The 9,356-nt window shown below is 64.2% G+C and overlaps 1 protein-coding gene across 1 annotated transcript; it reads left to right on the plus strand.

Moving 5' to 3' along the window:
• Positions 1 to 331: 331 nt before the first annotated feature.
• STK35 (serine/threonine kinase 35) lies at positions 332 to 5,764 on the plus strand. Its single transcript, XM_080557826.1, has 2 exons — positions 332 to 842; positions 5,017 to 5,764. The coding sequence occupies exons 1-2, from the start codon at positions 389 to 391 to the stop codon at positions 5,727 to 5,729; spliced, it is 1,167 nt and encodes a 388-aa protein (XP_080413952.1). The 5' UTR covers positions 332 to 388; the 3' UTR covers positions 5,730 to 5,764.
• The last annotated feature ends 3,592 nt before the right edge of the window (positions 5,765 to 9,356 follow it).

Genomic DNA, 9,356 nt, shown 5'->3' on the forward strand with positions numbered 1-9,356 from the left:
TCCGGGGGGGGGGACGAGCGGGCCTGCCCCCACCCTGCCCCTCCCACCGCCCTAAACCCCCCCGTCGGGACATCGTCCGGTCCTTAACCGCCCCTACAAACCCCGATCTCCCCCACCGATCCCCTCCCGGTTACGGCGGGGACCCCTCTCCAAGCCTCTCCCCCCCCGCCCCCCCCCGCGGCCCGGCAGTGGTTCGCCCCGCGGCGCGCCGATTGGCCGCCCGCTTAAAGGGGCAGGCAGGGCGCGCTTTTCCGCCCTCCGTCGCGGCGGCAGCGGCGGCGCGTGCCCCCCTCGCCCGAGCGCGCGCGCGGCGCTCCCCGGGCGGGCGGGCGGGGGGCGAGCGCGCGGCCCCCCCCCCACCGCCCCCCTCCCACCCGGCGGCGTCGCCATGGAGACGGCGGACGGTGGCCGCCGAGGGACACAAAGGGCGGCGCGGCGGCGGCGGGCGGCTCGGCGCGGGGCCATGGCGGCGGCGACGGCGGCGGGGCCGGGAGGTGCCGGTGCCGGTACCGGTACCGGTGGCGGTGGTGCCGGTGGCGGTGGGGCCCCGCGGTACCGGCTGCTGGCCGAGATCGGCCGCGGGGCGTACGGCGTGGTGTACGAGGCGGTGTCGGGCCGCGGCGGCGCCCGGTTGGCCGTGAAGCGGATCCGCTGCGACGCCCCCGAGAACGTGGAGCTGGCGCTGGCCGAGTTCTGGGCGCTCACCAGCCTGCGGCGGCAGCACCCCAACGTGGTGCGCTTCGAGGAGTGCGTGCTGCAGCGGCACGGCCTGGGGCAGCGCATGAGCCACGGCAACAAGCGCAGCCAGCTCTACCTGCGCCTCGTCGAGACCTCCCTCAAAGGTACACCCGGCTCCGGACCCCCACGACCCCCCCCCCGGTACCGGCACGGCCCCCCCGGTACAGGCACGGCACCCCCTGGGCCTCCCCGGTACCTGCACGGCCCCCCCAGGGCCCCCCCGGTAGCAGCACCCCAGCCCCGGGGCACCCCCGGTACCGACACTGCACCCTCGGACCACCCCGGTACCGGCACCACACTCCCGGTACCGTCATGGCCCCCCCGGCGCACCCCCGAGTCCCCCCAGCCCCCCCCCCGGCCTCCTCCCTTCCTGCCCCCCCTGCCTCTGAGCTCCCTGGACCCCCCCCAGACCCCCAGTCCCCTCCATGGAGGCCCCAGACCTTGCTCTGATCCCCCCCACCCCGTGCCCTCTCCCCTCAGGGAGCAGCCCTGTCCCCCCCCCCTCAGCTCCCCCCCTCTTTATTCACCTCGCTGCCCTTCCCATATAACCCCAGCTCACCCCAGCTCACCCCTGCTTGTCTCAGTCCCCCCTAAAAGCTGTGCCCCCCTCCCTGCTGATACCCTCCCCGATCACCCCCATGGGACCCAGCACGCACCCAGCCCTCTGTCACCTCTCCTGGCCCCTCTGCTGCCCCCCCGTCCCCTCCCCTCTGCCCCCTTCCTCCTTGTGCAGCCCCCAGGGACCCCTCGCCTTCCCCCTGCAGCCCCCCCAGCCCTGTGCCCCCCTCCCAGGGGACCCCTTGTTGTTATCCTCAGGCTCGGGTGCACCCTGGGGACGTCCCCGTGTGCTGCCCTCAGCCCTTCCCTGTGCCCCTGTCCTGCGCGTGCCTTCTCCATCGCACCCCCACCTCCAGCTGCTGTGCCCTCTGCGCCCCCCCCCTGCAGCCCTGACGCCCCCCACAGCCTGCACGCACCCTTGGGGACCTTCCCTACGCATGGTCCCATCCCCGAGCACCCCAAGGCTGCAGCCCCTCTGGGTGCTCCGTTTGGGCTCTTACAGTTTTGAGGCTGTTTTTTGTGCTCCCCTGTCCCCAATTTCCCCCCCCCCCACCAGCAAGTACGGGGACAGAGGTGTGCCCGTGACCTGGGCTGGCACCCCCACCTTCCCCCGGGGTCCCCCCCAGCACCACGGAGCTGTCGGGGTCCCCTCCTGCCGCAGCCGACGGCTGCTGTGCTGGTGACATCCCCCAGACGCTCCCTCCCTCTGCTCCCTTGGCTGCCTGTCAGGCCCGGCTTGGCCAACGTGAGCTGGAGATGTGGAAAAACACCAGAGCTCCGGCTCCTCCGAGCACCCCCGGCCACAGCCAGCTCCCCCCGACACCTCCCCAAGGGTCCGCGAGGTGCTGGGACCCCCCCGCCCCGCGCCCCTCGGGGGGCTGGGTCTCCCCGTGCCTGCCCCGCACCCACGCAGACTTTCTCCTCCAGACCCCCGTGGAAGGCTGCAGGGCCGTTCCCCGAGCAGATCGGCAGCTCCCGAACCCACGGGGACATGCCTGGACCTGTGTGGCCGTCCCCACGCGGCCCCGATGCCGGCCTCCCTCCTCCCCCCCGTGCTCAACCACTCGAGGCAGCGTCCTGCAGAAGGGCAGGGACCGATTTTTCCAATTTTCCACGTAACCGAGCAGCCCCCTGCGTTTGGGGTGCCCAAGCTGCAGCGGGGAAAGCTCCACGCAGGGATCTCCCGGCGCGGAGAGCTCTGCCTGCCCTGGCCCTGCTGCCTCCCCCAGCCCCGGGTTTGATGCCGTGCTGATAAATATTTTTATTTTTTTATTTTTTTTTACAGCAGAGCTTAGGTGGGCCGCTGAGCTCCGTCCCTGAGGTGCCGGCGCGTGGCCGTGCCGCTCGGCACGACTGCAGCGCAGCTATTTACGGGCTGCACAGATGCCGTGCCAGGCGCGGGGAGAGGTGGGGGGGGGGGGGGATTAATCTGAATCGGGAGCATAACTGCCGGGACGCCGGGCTGTGCCAGGGCGTCGTCATTTCAAATTTATTATTCTGCATCTCCTTTTGGGCAGGATGCGCAAGGAAGCCTCGAGGGGAGGCGTGTACGTGAGCGGTGTGCTCGGTGCCCCGACGCGTGCGCGCCTCCGGGGCTTGTGCGTGGCTGCGTGCCCCTCTTGTCGCTCCTGACCCACGGTGGTGACGGGCAGAGCTGCCCCCCTCGGGGAGCAGGGGCAGGGGGTTGCTTCCTAGCGCCCCTTTTTCCGAGCCACCAACCCAGCGCCGTGCTCGTGGGTGCCCGGGCATCACCCGTGGGTCCAAGCACCCGGCTTCGCGCCGCTGATACTTCTCCCCAGCGCAGCCTCTTTGCTCAGAGGGGACTCGGAGGCAGTGGGATGCTGCTTCTGCTGTCCTTAGGCTGCTCCCGGCGATGCCGGGCAAGTCAGCGAGCCGGTAACGAGCTCCCCGGGCGGGCTGCGGGGATGGAGGGGTTGGCACACGACTGGGGCCGGCAGCGCAGGGCCTGGTGAGGAGGTGCTCGGAGGACCGGGTCTGGCCTCTCCTGCATCCCTTTAGCTCTTGGCAGCCTGACTGGCTTAAAAAAAAAATCTCATCTTTCGGAAGCGCCTTGCCGGCTCTTTACGTTTAAGGCTGTTTGTTTTGAAGGCAGGAAGATGATTTAACAGCTAAAACACTTTCAGATTATAGGAAGAAAACGAGGAAATATTGCTCTTGGCTTTAGCCTCTCCCAGCAGCGCTCCACCCAAAGCGAAGCGCGCCGTGCTCGCGGCTACCGCCGGGTCAGCGGCGTCCTCCCTGCGCCTGCAGAGGGTCGGGGGCCAGGTTTTAACTCGGAGCCTTCGTTCTAACACCAAGCCTCAGCTTGTTGGAGCCGGGGGGGGGGGCCCCATTGCTGGTGAGCTGGTGATGGAGCCTCGTCCCCTGGGAGGCCGAGCTCCGTGCCCCGCTGCTGGGGTTCGGCAGCCCCCGGGCGTGAGCTGGGCTGAGCAGCTTCTGCCTCAGCTCCCTGCTGGCATGTCCTCGCTCCGGAGGAGCTGCAGATTTCTGTCCTGCACATCCGAGCCGTCCTTTGCTGCTCCTCACCATGCAGGCCCCCTCACCCACCGCCTGCAGGTGCCCCAGCGCCGTGCCCCCACCCCGCCGATGCTCCCCCAGCCCTACCCCTGGGCCCTGCCGAGGGGCAGGGAGGTGCAGCCAACCCCTCGTGTTGTGCCGTGTTTCATCTCCATGGCAGTAGCCATGGCTACAGACTGTTTGTGCAAATAACCCCGATTCCCACCCGCTCCCACCACTGACCGCTGCGCGCCCGGGTGCCGGAGAGCCCGGGGCTGGTGGCCCTGGTAGTCCTTGGCTTTACCTGCTGCCGGAAGGTGGCTTTCCCAAATCGTCTCTAGGGCTTTGCTTAAAAAAAAAAAAAAGGAAAAAAACCCACAACACCACTTTGTCAGGCGGGTGGGGTTAGCTAACTGGCTTCTGGACACGTTTGTCCGGGCTGTGCTCGCTCTGGCAGAGGCGAGCGGCGGCGTCCTGCTTCTCCCCGTGGTCCTCGAGGGAAAACCAATTCCTGGAGCAAAGCGAGGCCGTGGCTGCGTCTGAAATGGCAGCACCAGCAGCTGGCTGGCTCAGAGAAGAGAGGTCTGGTGAAGGAAGAAGCTGGTGGGGCCGCGCTAAATAGTGGTGGCACCGATCAGCAGGGCAGCGGGCGTACCCGTAAGCATGGCTGAGATGGCACTTAAGCACTGTTGTCTGCTTGAGCCTCCGGTTTCCTCTGTAAAGCCTCGCTGACACTTAACCAGCGCCAGATAAGGTGGCTGAGCTCCCCGAGCACAAACCCAGTGCTCCCAGTCACCCTTCCAGCCCGGGAGCTGCCAGCAGGGCCGTGACACCGGCGTTCCTCAGTGTAGCACAGCTTGGCTGGTAGCGCTCGGGGGTGATTTACTGCCCCGTGGCAGTCTCATCAATAAAGCTTAAGGCTATGGGCAGCCTCTGCCTGCTGCTGCAGGGCTCGGTGGTGGAGCCGGCGTCCATCTGGAGCTGGTTTTCCCGTAGACTCGCCGCTGAACCCCCCCCCTTGTGCCTTTCCTCCTGGGCTGCTTCGGCTTTCGGAGCCCGGAGGGAATCACCCCATGGCAAGTTCCTGGCGCCCTGACTGCGTGAACCGTGCCTGTGCCTTGCTGAGCTCGCCTGGGTGCTTTGTAATGTTCCTGAAAAACCAACTCTTGTTTATTTATTTATTTTTTTTCCCCTTTCGGTAAGGTGAGAGGATCCTGGGCTACGCGGAGGAGCCGTGCTACCTCTGGTTCGTGATGGAGTTCTGCGAGGGGGGAGACCTCAACCAGTACGTGCTGTCGCGACGGCCCGACCCGGCCACGAACAGGAGCTTCATGCTGCAGCTGACCAGCGCCATCGCCTTCCTGCACAAGAACCACATCGTCCATCGGGACCTGAAGCCGGACAACATCCTCATCACCGAGAAATCCGGCGCCCCGGTTCTCAAGGTGGCCGACTTCGGGCTCAGCAAGGTGTGCGCCGGTCTCACGGCTCGGGGCAAGAAGGGCGGCAACGAGAACAAAAACGTGAATGTGAACAAGTACTGGCTGTCCTCGGCTTGCGGCTCCGACTTCTACATGGCCCCCGAAGTCTGGGAGGGACACTACACGGCCAAGGCTGACATCTTTGCCCTCGGCATCATCATCTGGGCCATGATCGAGAGGATAACTTTCATCGATGCCGAGACCAAGAAGGAGCTGCTGGGGACCTACGTCAAGCAGGGGACTGAGATCGTGCCCGTTGGGGAAGCGCTGCTAGAAAACCCAAAGATGGAGCTGCACATCCCTCAGAAACGCAGGACTTCCATGTCTGAGGGGATCAAGCAGCTCCTGAAAGACATGTTGGCTGCTAACCCGCAGGATCGACCTGATGCCTTTGAGCTTGAAACCAGGATGGACCAGGTTACGTGTGCTGCTTAAATTCAGGGCAGGGCACCGCTGTGCTGTGCAGCTGGGTAAGTGATCGGCCGTTTTTATGTTATTCCGTCCGCTGTACCAGCCCGCTAACGCACTTTGTAGTGACACAATGGAGTCTTTTTATGTTCCCAAAGCTATTTCTGCAGTGACTCATCAGAGCGCTGTTTCTGAGGGCTCTTTTTCCACCTATTCTATTGCAGAAATAAAGCAGAGGTGGGAAGCAGAATTAGCAGCTGCATGTCCCGGTGCAGCCCGAAGCCCCGGGGGCTGCCAGGAGCCCTGCTCCATGGGGCCTGGCCAGGTTTGTGGTGGGGAGACGCGTGAGCACCCCCTGACACCAGCTTTGGGTACGTGCTGTTGTTAGGGGTTCTCCAGGCCAAACGCTTCGATGAAATCAAAAAAAAATCACAGATCACAAGGGGCGAGGATGACGTTTTTCCAGCCCTGGTCTCTCACGAGCTGCTGTGGAGCTGTGTAGTGCTGCTCACTTTTGAAGAGCCCGCCTGTGTCAGGTGCTGGCACGGCACCTCCCCAGCCCTTACCCGGACACCAAGCAGATCCCACTGGATCAAAGTAAGCCCCAAATATGAGAGAGCAAAGAGCCAACACCGCCGCTGTAGCCAGCGAACCCCTGGCTGGCAGCCTTGAGATCGATGGCCGCGTGCCGTTCGCTGCGGGGTGCGACGGGGAAGGGAAGGACCCTTGGGCAGGTGCTGCTCAAAAACCTCCTTGCAGCTCACCTGAGCGCTCCCCAGCTCACGTAGGACATCGTGCCAGCCGTGCCCTGCCTGCTCACACCGCCCTGCAGAGGGACCAGAGAGGTTCTGTGCTGCCTCCAGCATCCCTCGGTGGCTCCCTGCCCTCCCTGCGGGGCTCCAGAAGCCAGCCTCATGGATGTACCCCTTGGGGACAGGGGCTCCTGGGACTTACCCAGCTCCTGGCACCCGGGGGGGCTCCCAAACTCTCTCTGTGTGCGCAGAGCAAGTGTTTGATGCGCCCCCCCCAAAGAGGCAGGAACGCAGCAGTGGAAAACCCCACTGGGTAGGTCTGGTGCTGTCACTGCTGGTTTGTCCAAACCGATCCACGAACCGTCTCCTCCGCATTCCTGGCACAAAATACTTTGGCTCCCTTAAGCTCTCCTGCGCAACCAATTGATGTGACCTGACAACTTCTGCCAGGGGCTGGGGCTCGGCGCTGGTCCTGGGGCGAGCATGGGCTGCGGGTCAGGGCTGGGGAGCGAGTCTGCGGAAACGTGAGCCCTTCAGGAGGGCGTAAAGAACCCCCCGGGGCCAGGGCAGGGCTCCCCACCTCGTGCCCCAGAGCGAGGGAGGAGGCATTTCTCCTTGCTGCTGGGAGCCGATGCTGCGTGGCCAGGGCTGGGGCTCGCCGCTGCCATCTGCTCGCGCGCCGCGCGCGTTGCTGACACGATGCTGAGTTATGCAACCAGCCCGTGCCCTCCGGGGAGAGCTCATCCTGCGCCTATCTGCAGAATAGGACACGCAGGGATAACAAACACGCAGGGGACAGTCCTACCCCGGGGCTGTTTGCATAAAACCCAGCTGCTTTCCCAGCCATCCAACCTCCCCCCCCCCCCGCCGCCGCCTCCCTCCATCCGCCGTGAGCCTGCACCGATTGTCTGCCGGTGACGCAGCTGCAGCGGAGATGCCGCGCTTATACAACGCAGCGTGGCCCAGATAGGGGCCCGGCCGTATGGCCCTGCGCACCCACGGCCTCACGCGGCACGGTGGGGAGCGTCCCCCTGCTTCGTTCATGGGGCGGCAGAGCAGTCAGCGTGCTCTCCCGGAGGGCTTTTTTTAACGCGTCGTGTCCGGGTGTGCTCGAAGCAGGCTAGCTCTGGCCGCGCGGAGCTTTTATTTCATGCAAATCTCAAATCGGAAGCCCGCTTGAGAAGCTTAAAATCGGGATTTAGGGCAGGGCCTGAATTCTGCTCCCAGGTAATTTAAGCTGACCGGGAAACTCAAGTAACCTCCTCCCGCTAGGCTGTGACACTTGGGCGCGGGGCGTAGGGACGTGCAGTCAGTTCCCCTTCCCCGGGACCCTGCTCAGGCTCGGTTCACGTCATAACCTGGAAAACTGTAACCCTGATCCTGGCAATCAGATTTTCGCTTATCCTGTGCTATGCCGTTGACCTCTTTGTGCTTCACGTCCCGGCAGCTCTGTCTTTCGCTCTGGTACAGGTGCTGCCAGTCAGCAGGCTCTGTACTCTGGTACCCTTCCAAAACGCAGGCATTAAATTCAGTTCCCGGCCAGGAAAAGTGTTTCTGGCGTGGTTTCAGCTGAATGCCAGGGTGGAGACGAGCTGCTTATCACCTGCTTATCACCGTGCCATCCTCGCCAGCAATTCCCCGTGGCCCCGGAGCAGCGGGTCCTGCAGAGGTGGGCAGCATCCCCTGGGGAAAAACGGTTCTTCCCTTACCCAAACTGCTTCCCCATCCCCTGCGGCAGGGGGTTACGTAAAAGCCAGACTTTGCTGTTCCAAAAACATGCCTTTGGGGCAAAGGGTGCCGATCTAGTGCAATTAGCGGTTGGATTGTGTTGGGTACCTGCTGATGGTCTCTTGATTGCTGTGTGATAGCCCAGCCCCAGCGCAGTTTAAGCAGTATTTCACCCTCCTTACTGATACGGGAAGGCTTCCCCTAAGTCAGAAAGTTGTAAAGCAGCCGGATCTCGGCTTGTCCTGCTCTGCCTGGTGGCTCTGTTGCCTTCCTCGGGCCCCACAGCCCCCTGGCCGTGGCCCTGGCTGCCCTCCCTTCCCATAAGATGTCCAGCCGCGGTGGCATTGCTCAGTGTGGGAGGCAGCATCTCGTGGTAAATCAGACTGCGTGGTGTTTGCGCCGTGGGTGAAATAGGTCTGATTTTGGGGCGGGAGGCAGGGATCTGTGCGTGCGGAGTGGTTCGGAGGTGCTGTGCTCAGCAGGAATGTGGCTGGCAGCCAAAAATGCCCCGCTCCGCTGCCACCTCTTTTATCGCTCCAGCGTCAGCCGAAGCAACTGTTGGCACTCGTGGTTTTTCTCCCATTCACGTTTCAAGGTGCAGCTGGGCTGGTACCGAACAGGCTGACGTGTGCGGTGCCTCCTCTCCCCGCTGAGCACGTCTGCAGGGCTCCGTGTCTGCAGGGCAAGGATCTGGGGCAGACCACAAACGTCTCCGGCCGTGAGCTGTCGGTGGGGAGGTCTCGTCTGCAGGTGCTGGGCTCTCTTCTCCCTTGGCTGAGGCCCTCCGCTCCCACGAGGACTGCGTTGCCACCTCCTGCCCGCCGTGATCTGCGCGTCAGTGTCATCCTCGTCAGGTGCTGGGTGAGGACTCCGGGCTGTTGGTCACATCCTGCTGATGCCGGGTGAACGTTCGAGCTGATTAAAACCGCAAGTGGCGTCAGTGGAGGGATTAAAAGCTCTCCAGCAAGCCCCAGAAACAACGTGCGTCAATGTGGTGAGCTCTCCTGCCGCCGAGCTGCGAGCTCGGGGCTGCTCAGACAAGGAGCTTCCTGAAGCTGCTCCGGGGAACACGAACAGCAGCGCTGCCCTGCTTGCTGATGAAGCTGTACCCCGGGAGGAACCTTCCAGAAAATTCCTCGCACGATCGCCCCTGCCCTGACGTCCCGGTGCCGCT

Source organism: Anser brachyrhynchus (assembly GCF_964034855.1).
Source record: "Anser brachyrhynchus genome assembly, chromosome: 16".
In the NCBI taxonomy this organism is placed as follows: domain Eukaryota; kingdom Metazoa; phylum Chordata; class Aves; order Anseriformes; family Anatidae; genus Anser; species Anser brachyrhynchus.

Excerpts from the sequence above, each read along its gene's own strand:
- STK35 (XM_080557826.1), top strand. The coding sequence starts at position 389 with ATGGAGACGGCGGACGGTGGCCGCCGAGGGACACAAAGGGCGGCGCGG. Across the intron at positions 843-5,016 it reads CGTCGAGACCTCCCTCAAAG|GTGAGAGGATCCTGGGCTAC; the intron begins GTACACCCGGCT and ends CCTTTCGGTAAG.